General features: G+C 36.0%; 1 protein-coding gene across 1 annotated transcript in view; it reads left to right on the top strand.

Annotated features, from left to right (window-relative positions):
* The first annotated feature begins 8,460 nt into the window (after positions 1 to 8,460).
* The window catches only part of LOC108146894 (catenin alpha), a 121,198-nt gene continuing 115,438 nt past the window's right edge, over positions 8,461 to 14,220 (top strand). The window contains exon 1 of the mRNA XM_041708559.1: positions 8,461 to 8,709. Within this exon, the coding sequence (XP_041564493.1) occupies positions 8,556 to 8,709 (154 nt within the window). The 5' untranslated portion in view covers positions 8,461 to 8,555. The remainder of the gene's footprint in view (positions 8,710 to 14,220) is intronic.

Below are 14,220 nucleotides of genomic sequence, written 5' to 3'. Positions count from 1 at the left end.
GTTGAAGATGGTCGATCCAATTACAGGTACAATACTCACATACACACAATTATTGCTAGTATTGGTTTCCATTAGAAATTCATTTAATTTTGCATTTTCAGACGTATCAACGAATAAATATCTAAGCGCGTATCTTATGATGATTCGTACACATGAGGCGAATGTCATTCTAGAGTGCCGGCTATTACAGCAATTCGCTGTCGAAATGTATTTCAAAGTCGAGACCGAACGTTTAGCGTTCGTCCGATTCAAAGCTACGAGCGGGGAACTATATACACTTGCTTGATGCTATTCATTCAGATAGTGATGTTCAGAATATTGGACGTCTGACGATTCTCCCATCACCTTACATCGGAAGCCCTCGCTACATGCACGTATACGCTCAAGACGCTATGACGTACGTGCGGAATTATGGAACTCCGCACATGTAATCCAAAGTGAACGGAAATTGAACGTGAGTGGGAACCGGGGCAAAAACAGCAAGATCGCCTTTACATAATCGCCGGAGTATTTTAGCAAAAACTCAACTCAAAACTACTTACTAAGTATCGGAATTTTGGTGACACACTTCAAACTGCTATAAAAATTGTATTGATTGATTCATTAATTTAATTTTTATACCCTTGCAGAGGGTATTATAATTTCAGTCAGAAGTTTGCAACGCAGTGAAGGAGACATCTCCGACCCTATAAAGTATATATATTCTTGATCAGCATCACTAGGCGAGTCGATCTAGCCATGTCCGTCTGTCCGTCCGTCTGTCCGTCCGTTTCTACGCAAACTTTTCTCTCAGTTTTAAAGCTATCTGCATGAAACTTTCCCAAAAGCTGTCTTTCTATTGCAGGTAGTATATAAGTCGAAACGAGCCGGATCGGACGACTATAGCATATAGCTCCCATAGGAACAATCGAAAAAATAAAAAAAAAAATTATAACTTTGCTGTTTTTTTTAATTTTTTTTTTAGTGCTTCGACATATAGTAATGGTTAAATATTTCTGAATTACGGTTTAAATTTCATCAAAATTGGACGACTATATCATATAGCTTCCATAGGAATAATCGGGAAAAAAAATACAAAAAAAATTATAACTTTGCTGTTTTTTAATTTTTCTATTAGTTCTTGGACATATAGTAATGGTTAAATATTTCAGAATTACGTTTTAAATTTCATCAAAATCGGACGGCTATATCATATAGCTCCCATAGGAACAATCGGAAAAGAAATACAAAAAAAATTATAACTTTGCTGTTTTATAAATTTTTTTATTAGTTCTTCGACATATAGTAATAGTTAAATATTTCAGAATTACGGTTTAAGTTTCATCAAAATCGAACGACTATATCATATAGCTCCCATAGAAACAATAAAAATATATAAAATAACTATCTAATAACTGAGCTGAAAATCATCATAGCTTCAATGTTTTTAAACATATATGCAAGTAAATCATAATTTTAATGTTTTCAAAAAATTAATTCTAGCAATAGCTGCAAGGGTATATGAACTTCGGCTTGCCGAAATTTGCTTCCTTTCTTGTTTTTCCAATATTTCTTATTAATATCTTCAATATATAAATGGGACTCATCTTTAAATAATATGTTGCTTATATTTTTTTTTTTTTTAAGTCCATGTAGCCTAAAACTTATATTACTTAGCCAATTTTTCACGATTTTAGCCGTGTGATTGGGGTCTCCATCTTGGTGAAATGTTACTTCTTCAGGCACATTTTTCAATAAAATTTGGAAGATTGGCCTCCAAAATACTATGATAGTCTTTGTTTTTCATAAACAAGCCAGTAAGTGAGTGGAAGGCCTGTAGAGCTTTTCACAGAATCGGTTTGACATCTTCGGTAAAGCAGAAGAAACCAGCTCTCTCCGACAAAAGTGGCGGCACGTCTGAAATTCTGTAAAGATCAGACGAGACCAAAATAAACCGTTTTCAGTCCGATGGTAAGGAGTATTACTGGCACCGGCCACATAAAAAATTAAAAAAACACCAAGTCAAGGAAACCATGAAGCATGGAGAAGGAGGCTTGATAATAATAAAACGAGCAAAAGTAGATACATTGACTTTTTTAAAAAATAAAAAAGATATATAATAAACATACATATAATTTAAGCATGAGTTCTTTTTATACATTGAAGACAATAATAAGAAATACGATTTTTTACAATTTTTACAGCAGTTTGAAGTCAGAAGTGACAAACATGTTTCCACATGTGCTCGCCACTGTATGTACTCGGTGAAATGGCAGAAGCGTAGAAGCATGCTCATATTTTATTTTGGTTGCTGAACAAATTGCATTCAAATGAAGTGACTGACATCATATGACCTGAAATTCCTGATCCAGTCACTGATCCCCATCTGCACCACATTGTGACGACGCAGATGGTGCATGGGATGCGTTGCATTAAATCCATTATCGTCTTGCCTAGCTGATTGAAAGTGCACAAGCCGATATCCGCGACCGTTAGTTGCTGAAACAGTCACAGGGATATCATTCATCATTCATTAATGTTGTGAAATGGAATAAAATTTTCCATTTTCAAATATAAAATGAAAAAAAATGTTCTACATCTTTTAATCAGTAAACGATATGTTACACAAAACGAAGACATCTGGTGGCGAAACGGAGTTCGACGGGTTTGCTAGTAATAGGATAAATATGTAACCAAAATAATGAGATAGATAAATGTAAAAAGCAATTAGGATCAAAACTAATTAAATATGTACTGATATGAATATACAAATTTATAACAAGTAAATCATATATAAATCATATATATAAACATAAATAGGCAAATAATTAATTGAAGATATGTGTAAATAAAAAAGGCAGCTTCTTCCTAAAATTTAATTCCTTTCATTCTTTTATTTTCAGCTTATTATGGGGAGATGGAACAGATCACTTTTCTGCGCTAGCCTCTCATCAATTCCTTCCGCTCGTCAACTGGTCAGGCTGTCAACTATGTTGACAGTCGCCAGTTAAGGACATCGGCTGTCTATTGAATCCTTTTGTGCTTCGTATCCGTCTTTAACTTGGTATTCAAGTCGCGGTGATCGCGCAGCACGTGTATCTCACGGGTCACGATCACACCTTTAAGTTTAAACCGAAATGAAAATACAACCTCAGACGAGAACCAAAAGCCCAAGGATCAACACCAGAAAAACAAATACATCACAATAAATTGAATAGAACAGATCGTTTATTTCCAAAAGAGGTTTTGGCATGTGTTCAACTTCAGGTATGATTAGCAAAATGATTGGCCAGACTCACCAACTTCGGCTGCAAAGTCACCCGGGTTACCTAACCTTGGAGGGCTCCACGGAAAAAGAAAGGACGTGCACATGGGTAAGTAAAATTAGACAATTCCCACTTCTGGTTAAATCTTGCGACCCAAATCAAATTTACTGGGACATGCGGCAAAAAGGGGATGTACGGGTCTGATTCCGGGTACTTATTCTAATTCTGTACAGTGATACCGATGATGAGTTATAATGCATTCTTCAATTTCAGAAAATGCTAAAGAACATCTGCGAGGGATCACTGGGACGCGGCGCAGAGGTAGGACGTCAGTGGTCGAAAGCAGCCGGAGGCAGTGCGTCGAGGGCCGGAAGTGCTTCTGAAGTATAGCGTCAGGTGACCCGAAGTGGTGCGTCAGCAGAGTCTCGGTGGCCGCCGGACCCACCCGGCGCGGGCATTCGTTTCCGGGACGGACACACCCAGGGACTGTTGTTGCGATTTGTTTGTTTCTGCGAGTTCGTCGGTAAGTTTGTTGTTGCACGACGACCAGGTTGTGGCAGGCGAGACGACTAGGTTGCTCGACGAGGTTAGGACTACCAGGTAAGTATGTTCCGCACGCACTCAAAACTCCCGGGGCCCTCTATATAGGGTCCCCGGTGGTTCTATTTAATAAAGTCTTTTTAGAATTATTTACCACTTTATTTTAGTTTAAAAAAGCGAACCGGGCTAACTTAGCCCGGCTAAGTTTAAATAGCTAGATTTGTGGAAACATCAGTTGTAGGTGTCGGCACCGAACTTTATCGATAGTGCCATCGATATATATCTATGTTTTGGTATCACAGCAGGCAAGTTCGACTGAAAATGCCACATAAAGTCCAAATGAATATTATTTTTAATTTTAATAGTGTGTCGCTAGTACCATTATTTTCCGCTTTTTAATAGCCCTTTTCCATAGTGATCCATCCACCGTCCACCATCCGGAAAAAAATATTAAAAATTTTATTTTAGACAGACATTTAAAAAAAAATGTTAATTTCGGTGAAAATTTCTTGACGTTTTTATATGTTTAAATTGTTGTAACTTAAAAAAAATCGTTTTCATCGCTTTTCATAGCTGTATTTCCAAACTATCATTATGCCTCATTAGTGGACTTTTTAATTCCTGATTCCAATGGCGCATAGGCATTTAGCTAATCCAGCAGTAATGCATTGTGGTCGCAGTACCACAGAATTTTTTTAAAAAACGTTAGGTGCGAATGATTTTTAATTCCATTTATTTTAAATAATAACGCTAAATTTTATGGGTTTCCCTGTGCAAATAAATCCGCATTAGGCTGAATGCGTTTTGATGCGCCAATGAACTCCGGCTATTAAAATACAACTAACTGAATGGTAGTGTGTTACAATTGTTAACAAATTTTAATCAATGAAATCCTCCAGAAATCAAATCATAATTTTCCAGTGAAGGGCCTGCCTGATTAAAAGAATGACACTCCAAGTTTTTTGTACAGTACGATTTTAATAACGTTTCTCACCTGTTTTCATGACAGTAATATTTTATCTCCAATTCTGCTAAGCCGATTTTGGTCATCGATAGCTCAATTCACTATAAATAAATAATTCTTCAACCTCAAATAGTTATAAGGATAGGTTTATTTGTATAGTTGCTAGTAAAAGTTTGATTTTGACATAATGAGTGTTAGGTTCGTGATTGTTCCATCTTCAAGATCAAGTAATAAAATTACGTACTTATAGCCCATTTTATGCGCTCTGGGCTTGATAATTCTAGGATTTCTTTCTCGTCGAGAGGGTCTAAATTACTTAAGTTGTTGCTTCTTGGGGGTTAAAGGGGAGGTGAGTGCCTAGAAGCAGCTCTAGAGTTTCTTCTGTCCAATGGCTTGTACGTTATTTAAGATATCCTATGTCAAATTAATAATAAGAAAATAAGAACTAAAAAAAAAATTACAAAAAAGAAAAGTTACATTAAAAAAAACATTTATTGTTTCCATGGGAGCTATATGATATTGTCGTCCGATTTTGATGAAATTTAAACCATAATTCTGAAATATTTAACCATTGCTACATATATGTCGAAGAACTAAACAGTAAATTTAAAAACAGCAAAGTTATAATTTTTTTTCATTTATTTTTACGATTGTTCCTATGGGCGCTATATGCTATAGTCGTCCGATTTTGATGAAATTTAAAACGTAATTCTGAAATATTTAACCATTTCTAAATGTTGAAGAACTAAACACAGCAAGGGTATAATTTTTTTTCATTTATTTTTCCGATTGTTCCTATGGGAGCTATATGCTATATTCGTCCGATCCGGCTCGTTCCGACTTATATACTACCTGCAATAGAAAGACAACTTTTAAAAAAGTTTCAAGCAGATAGTTTAAAAACTGAGAGACTAGTTTGCGTAGAAACGGACGGACAGACGGACATGGCTAGATCGACTCGCCTAGTGATACTGATCAAGAGTATATATACTTTATAGGGTCGGAAACGTCTCCTTCACTGCGTTGCAAACATCTGACTAAAATTATAATATCCTCTGCAAGGGTACAGAAACTGCACATGTTTGCCCACCTCTTAAAATTTCAGAATCTAAAATAAATTCGTTTGCCCTACATTTAAAATTATTTTTTGATTCTAAAATTTTAAGAAAAAATTGTTTTTTGCCTTCGGAAAATGATTTTTTATTGGGTAAAAAATTATGAAAATTTAAAGGTTCTATATTTTCTAAAGTTTTTTACTTTTTCAAAATTCTAAAAGGTGGGCAAACGTGGGCAAACGATTCTCTTGCGATTAAAAAACAAATTTATAAAAGTCAACTTTTATGTTTTCGAAAATCGAAAATTTTCGAACTTCCCATATTTTCAAAACTGGAGGTGGGCAAAAAAACTAATTGGTGGACAAAAGTGGGCAAAAAATGGGCAAACGATTCCGTTTTTCAAATTTCTTTAATTCGATTTTAGTCGACCCAACTTCTTTGAGCTATTTAACAACAATCCCTCCATGAAATATAAATGGAAGGAATTGAATAGCTTAGGAATAGGCAAAATCTAAATGTATTGTCATCGTCAAAAGAACTGTTGTTACTTCAACTCTACACCTATCAAATACGTAGAACACGCAGCAAATTTGGGTATTGCATTTAGTAACACATTTTCTTATAGCAAGCACTTAAGAACATTTACCGGACGAACATATGGCGTGCTATGTAAACTTTCCGATACAAAATTATAAAGCTGCTAATCGCTAAAACCATTCTCGTTCCTACACCATTTTACGGTGTTAAAATAATTGGTCAATGCGACTCGCAATATATATGTATGCAAAATAACATTAGCATTTAACTCAATTTTTCGTTATGTGTTAAAATCTTATTAACCTGTTCCAATGACCGGCATTTCAATTTTGAAGGACAGTTAAGTAGGTGATGGGCTCAAAATATATTAAAAATTTTCGGAAAACAGCTTAAGGTAGGAACACCGTACGTTGACTACCATCTATCATCAATGATGGTGCAAATAAAATTCATATCCCAAGCTGTTTCACCGAGTATTTTTAGTGTAGTCTCAGACCATTATTATAGCCTTTTTAAGTTACAGTATTTTTTGGAGGATCAATGAGAACGCGGTAAAAAGTAAAGCTCCGGTAGCGAAATGACGTTACAGTATTCTTGGGGGTACGATGAGAAGGTGGTGAAAAAGTGAAACTCTAATTCACATAAGGCTCCGGCCATCGTTTACCGTCTACCGTCAATGAAGATTCGTATGTAAGCCAATACACATAACAGTATTAGTTTTGGGGAAACTATGGTGACAGTGAATTGGGGTCTTAAAACCTGATTCCATTGGCGCATTAAAACGCATTTAATCTAATACGCATTTTTTTACACAGGAAATCCCATAAGGCCTAATGCCGCATTTAAAATAAATGCGATAATAGATCATTTGCCCCGAACGTTTTTAGAAAAAATACCTGAAAACACCGATCTTTAAAGATGTTTTATTCGTGCCATCACTACAACAGCTGTTTTCTATATACAAGGTTATCGTACTTTTTGATTTCTTTCGAATATAAAATCTATTTTGTATAAAAATGACTGAAAACTAGAGCGCACGCTGCAAATTCTACTCGCAGTACCACAATGCATTACTGCTGGATCTCTGACAGGAAATAACTCCCACACATACGGGGATCCTTGTCCTTTTTAGAAACTGTGGTGGTCTCCTTTGCAAACCCGTTAAACAACACCATCAGCTTATCTTCCTTGACGTCCACGTTGGCAAATGCCTCGGTCGCATTATGGATTTCTTGTTGAGCATTAAAGATTTGAGTAAGCTCACTCATATTCATTAATTTTAATAAATTTCTTTTGGATTTGCCAAAATTCAAAGTAAACAAACCCAGATCAGCTGATCGTGTCACTAACATTTTGGAGAAGCATTAGCTAAGAGCTTATGCGCCAATGAAATCAGGCACATTTAAAAAGTCCACTAATGCGGAAATGGAGTCAGGCTATTTACTTTTTCACAGTTTTCTTATTATTCCCCCAAAAATAATGTAAATATTAATTTAAAAGGACCTTATTTTAGTGATCAAAATATACCACGTTTACTATGTTAAACATCATTATAACCTGATTCCGTTGCCGAATAAGTGGTCTATCCGTTGGAAACGGTTGGAATTTTCAACATATGTGAAACTAAGATTTCCACAGAGCACATCCACCTTCCATCTTCCGATTTTAGCTGATCTAAACAGCTGCGGCTCGTTAAAACGTAAGCAATCTCAACAGGTCAACCATCTTTGTTTATGTTTTGATGAGCTACAGCTGTTAAGATCAGCTGAAATCGGAAGGTGAATGTGCTCTGTAGAAACCGGAGTTTCACTGTTTTCAAAAATCACAACGGATTTTGTAGGGATGGACTGCGTGGAAAGAGGGTTGCATCGCAGAAACATCGTCTAACTATCGCATAAATTAGTCCGTCAAAGTCCGTTAAAGTCCGTCAAATATGAACGGCGGACCAACTGGGAAGTTTTTGAGATGCAAAACCTAATGGACCATCCCTTCAACGGATGGTGGAAATACGTTATTAGGCTATATAAAAATACTAAAATATATGACTAATGTATGTGCTTCTGTGGAAATATGGTATAATCTAATTGCTCACCGCTCGTTCTTCCAAACCTCCCATAAGTATCAGTTATCGAAAAAGGCGTCGTCAATATACACTAAGTGATACGCAAAGCATTTTTTGGGAAATAAGTGAATTTTATAATTATACCCCTAAAAATGGGAACGTTAACCGATTTCGGACAAATAGCTTTAAAATGGGACCCAAAAAATTTGGAGATTCGTACAATGTCAGTTGAAAAAACTCTAGAACCTCTTGTACTTCAAGTTACTACTCTTGTTAATACCAAAGGTCCAAGCAAGAAGAAAAAAGGTAAATTCTGGCTAATTATATATATCAAAAACTAATTATATCGCCGAGATAATTTAATCGTCAATTTATATCGTTTTAACTAAATTTACTGATATATGTACTTAAACGTTTGCATATATGTACTTAAACGTTTGCATATATGCACATATGTATACATATATGTACATATGTATGTACATCTTAATTTGTATCACCTTTGCAGTTCCGAAATGCATTACAATTTCTCAATCGACAAACGTAGCAAACGCAGATCATATACAGGTGATGCATATTTTCCGTTGATTCATCAATGAGAAGGCGATAAACGGAACATTAGGGAGCTTACTTTACTTTTCTTTTTGATGTACACATGCCATAAACCGGGCGAATAGTAGTACAGGGCCTCGCAGTTGAACTGAACAATTTAGGCGATATACATATACAGGAGAAAACACCGAAACACATTTCGCACAAACAATTCATAAAATCAAGCTCTAATTAAATCAAAAACCCCTTTTAATTTAACTTGGATTAAATACGTAATTTTAAACGAACACAAAAGGGCCTATTTAAAATAAAACCCAATAAGTAAACACGGGTATCTGGGTTTTGTAAAAGAAAATATATATTTTTTTTAGTTATATTACAAAAATTTTAGAAATACCACACATACCATAAAATACCCTTTGAATGAAATTTTATATGTTCGGCTGTAGTATCGACTTCATTTCTTTTGCATTTATTTCTCCTTAACTTATTAACCACCACAATTTTTTTTTAAGCTCGATGTTTTGCGAGCGGTTGGTGCCTGCATACCCTACCGACGATTGCTTTTAAGGGGAGCGGGCTTTTAGGGCACTTGTTTTAAATGTTATGTTTAGTGATCTTTGGTTGGATACTTTTATTTTGCTGCACTTTGTTTCTAATTTTTTGCTGCTGTTTTTACAGAATTTTGGATGCACTTTATTGATTTCGCTGCTGGTTGTACTTTGATTTTATTTTATTTTTCAAATTTATTGCTTCACCTTTATTTCCAAATTTTGCCTTTTTCTTTGCAAATATTTGATGCACTTTATTGATTTCACTTTTATTTAGCTGGTTGCACTTTGGTTGCACCTCTATATTTTTAAATTTTTGCGCACAGGCAATGGCTATTTTACATATAGTAAGTTTGGTAACAATTTATATTGGCACAGCTAAGACTGTGGAATACGAATGAAGACTAACTTATTAGTTTGATCCGCCTGCAGCTTGAGGTCTTCGTTTGGCCGCAGCGCAGTCGCCAAGGTGCCGAGTCAGCACTTGATAACCAGCCGCAAACGCTAACTAGTTGCGCAAGTGTTCTGGCCGGGTCCGGGCAGTTGTCAGCGGTTGTATTGTTGGGCATGTGGGCCACCGGATACGGCCTGCAATTCGGCAGTTTCTCTTTATGTGAACTGTGTGTGTTAACTTATATAAGTTAACATTTAGTTCGGAATTTTGTATTACAAAAATAAACTTTATTATATAGAGCTTTGTTAAAGATAAAGATAAACGATTTAAAATAACAACTACTCTGTTGCAGTGTACCATTCTTTATTATAATTGGCTGATGCAATTTTTCAATTATCATAGTTGGTGGATGTACTTGCTGATGTGGTTTATTCACCGATTAAAATCGTGTTTTTTAGGTTCCCGACGATCGTTAGCAGAAAAACTTCAAGATCGCTGAGCACGGCTTCGGTTTGGTTGTTATGTATTCAGGGTATTTCAATACTTTCGGGCACATGCTTCTGATTGTTTTTCTAATGATTTCTGCGCTAATATTATGAGTTGTACTTGCGTATCAGCGTTCTGGGAATAGTTAATTCCCTCCTTAAACGCGACTGTCCTCGGTCGCAACATAAAAGAGTTTAGATCCAGAAGGAAATGTTTTCTAATGTGCTTTTGTGGAAGCAGCTATGTCTTCTGTTGGTCGACGCCTTTGAATAAATTCTGTGGTCAGTCCTAATATAAGTCACAATAGGACGATGGCGGATCCACACCTCAGGGATAATTCTACAGTTCCTTCACTTCTGAATGAAGGTACTGAACCTGCGAGTTGTTTAACTTTCGTTCCTTGACCGTCTGTAGCGATAGTCTTACCATTTAATTTCGGTTTTTCTGCCGTCAGTTAAGCGGGGAGCCTGCTATAGAGGCTTCAAAAAATCTATATTTTCAAGGATTTTTTTTGGAAAGGAAAGAAATGTTTGATTGAAATTAAACTTTTAGGATTTATTCTTATATATTTGAAGAGTTTTCTCAATTTTTTTCATTATTATACATTAGATATTCTTCATGTTTGAAGAAATTTAAGGAGGCGCCTCGAGCGAGCAATTTCTGTGTGGCGAGCAAGATACAGGTCGCAATATTCATCTATTCAATAGTGTAATTCCTAGGTGAACCAAGAAAATTCAACAAAAAGTGAAAAAAAAAATTACTTTAATTTACTTTCTTAAGGTATTTTAGGTTCACCTAGAAGAGAATTTAATTCCAAATACAATGCATTTTCATTCGTTTCGTCCTATGCTAACTTTTTTTTCTATCTTTCCCACCAATTTGAAAAAATCTTAAACATGGAAATCCGTGAAATTGTGTTTAAAAGTTTTCGTTGACAAAAAATTGTAAATTTCTTGAATTACCCTTTTATTAAGCTAATCACCGATTCCTGCTCCATATAACTGTCCTTCGGGCGCTTCAAAAAATTTGTTTCCGGACAATTGCTCCATTTGTCGGGCTGTTCTGACCTCTTTGGGTACCAATGAAGCGCCTGTTGTGACGCGTGATGCGATGCCCGTCCAGTTTATCGCAAAAATGTTTGCACTGGAGCGCAATTTTTAAGTCTAATAAATTCATAATCTTTAATACTAGATTGTAGCCTTTATTAAACATCCCACCAGCGATGAAAGCAGTCTCAACTATTTTAACCCCTGAATGAAGTTGTTTGGGCGTCAGAATGACTCGTTTGCATTCTGCGTGTGTCCACCCAAGCACCGTTTTTAATAAATCGTCCTTTGATAATTCTTCATATATAGGACGAAAATGTTTTTCTATATTGTCGAGGCAATTTATAATGTTGCCATTATTGCACTTCTCATACCTTCTACAGAGTTTCAATTTCTTCGAATCGCGAGACCGTAATACATTGTTAGTTTTTTTATTACAGTCTCTGTGAGCCGCTTTTTTCCACCGAGTTTTTGTTCTTTTCTCTTCTTTTGGAGACGAGTACCCATGCGCGTTTGTACGTGTCCCACGAACTTGTTTTTGATCACTGCATACTTGTCGCCGTATGGATTATTCTTCACGATGCCAAGAAATGTTTTGGAGTGGTCGTCGCAAATATAGTTGCTTTACATTACTCCAAATTTCACGATGGATCTTGAGAACCATTCGTTGATCGAATCAACTTTCATCTTTCCGGCGGAGCCTGCGTGATTCGAAGAACAACTTTATGAGTTTCATACCATTCATCATACTCGTCGTCGTTCAAGGTATTTTTCTTGTCCGCTTTAAACATCGAGATCCATCACTTTGCCACTGTAGTAGCCAATAAGTGTAGTTACACCATACAGAGAAGTGAATCCACGTTTCTTCCACGATCCATCACCCGCACGCATTTTCAAATATCGTTTATATACACATGTTACGCGATTTTGTCATACGTCGATTTTGCTAAGACTATGCCTTCAGACAAATCTATTAGACCACACCCAAAAGCCTCATGACGAACACAATTCATAGCAGGTGTGAATCAACGGCCCGGATTGGATTTCTCGTTTACCGAAGCGAGACGACAAAATAATTTTAAATCCTATATCTCGATGACTTTTTTCGGCGAACGTTATTCTTTGCTTACACAAATTGCAAATCGCTAACTCCGAAATTGACAAAAACACACACAAACTCAATTATGCGGTAACAATGAAACTATAATGTCGTTCGTAGTCGCAGATGTCAATTTCTGCTGACTGCGGATCGTATTAGCTTCTCCATGATTCGATGTAACAACCAAAAAATGATTGGCTTGGAATTTGCGCTTCCGTGGCTACTACGCTCACTCGCAGATTTTTACTCGTTTTCGGATAGGATTCCATATTTTTATGAAGACAAATAAAAACTGAACCACTAACACACTGACACTAATAGTTTGACCGCCACAGACCTTCTATATACAGTTAAGCTGTCTCGAATGACCGTTAGTCCCTTTTCGTTATAATATACGAAGTGTGTTCAAAAAGTACTGACTTTTAAAATTTCGCGAGCAACATTTTTTCGATTATCGTTTTTTTTTTGTTCAAGTGAATGCCCTTTTTTGTTTGGCTGTGAGAGGCGTGAATATAACCACTAACCATACAACACATAGACTGGTCATTTCATACGACGCATTTGGACACAAAAAAACGGACCGCGGAAGGTCCACCGTTCTCACAGCAGCAGGTCCATGCACTTCGTGTGCGATCGGGTTTTATACTCTCTCATTCTTATTCTCATTTTTATGCTCGCGCACTCATTGCACGAGTTCAGTCGTTCAGTCGCAGAGAGGCGCTTTTTGAAGAAGGCTGCCCTGCGCTTGAATTCGTCTTTGTATGTATGCGTGATCATGCATTCTCATACACGGGAGCATGTGTGCGTTTATTTCATTTCGGCGCATCAAGAATATTTTGTCTTTTGCCACTTTTCAAACTTGGTACCCTAAGAATATGGGCGTATTTACTATTGGGTTATGATATAAATATTAATATCATATGTTATAATATATTTTTTTAATATTTCAGCATACATTTTATTTTTGTTTACAAATTCAAATCAGTGGTAGCAGTAAAATGTTTTACATATATGTATGTATTCGAATTTATAGAAATCAGTCCACTGAGATGGGAACAGGGCATATCGCAGTCGTGACACTTGAAACACCGACTGCTCTTCAGTGGTTGAGAAAACTTCAAACTAAATCAATTCTTGTCGATGTTTTGCGAGCGGTTGGTGCCTGCATACCCTACCGACGATTGCTTTTAAGGGGAGCGGGCTTTTAGGACACTTGTTTTAAATGTTATGTTTAGTGATCTTTGGTTGAATTATTTTTTAATGATTCGCAGTGTTATTTTAATTGTCTTTAAACAAGTAATAAATAATACAATACTTTTTATATTTTTGAAAATGTAAATGGAACAAATATAAAAATCCACATTTTTTTAATGATAATAATTTATTTTAATGATTATAATTTTAGATTTTAATTGTACCAATATCTTGAATTTTAACGAATTGTTTAAAGACAATTAAAATAACACTACGAATCATTAAAAAATAAATCAACCAAAGATCACTAAACATAACATTTAAAACAAGTGTCCTAAAAGCCCGCTCCCCTTAAAAGCAATCGTCGGTAGGGTATGCAGGCACCAACCGCTCGCAAAACATCGACAAGAATTGATTTAGTTTGAAGTTTTCTCAACCACTGAAGAGCAGTCGGTGTTTGAAGTGACACGACTGCGATATGCCCTGTTCCCATCT

The sequence above is a fragment of the Drosophila elegans genome, unplaced genomic scaffold, assembly GCF_018152505.1.
Source record: "Drosophila elegans isolate 14027-0461.03 unplaced genomic scaffold, ASM1815250v1 contig_271, whole genome shotgun sequence".
Lineage (NCBI taxonomy): Eukaryota > Metazoa > Arthropoda > Insecta > Diptera > Drosophilidae > Drosophila > Drosophila elegans.
The sequence above is the reverse complement of the archived record's forward strand: the minus strand, read 5'-3'. Positions and strand labels throughout refer to the sequence as shown.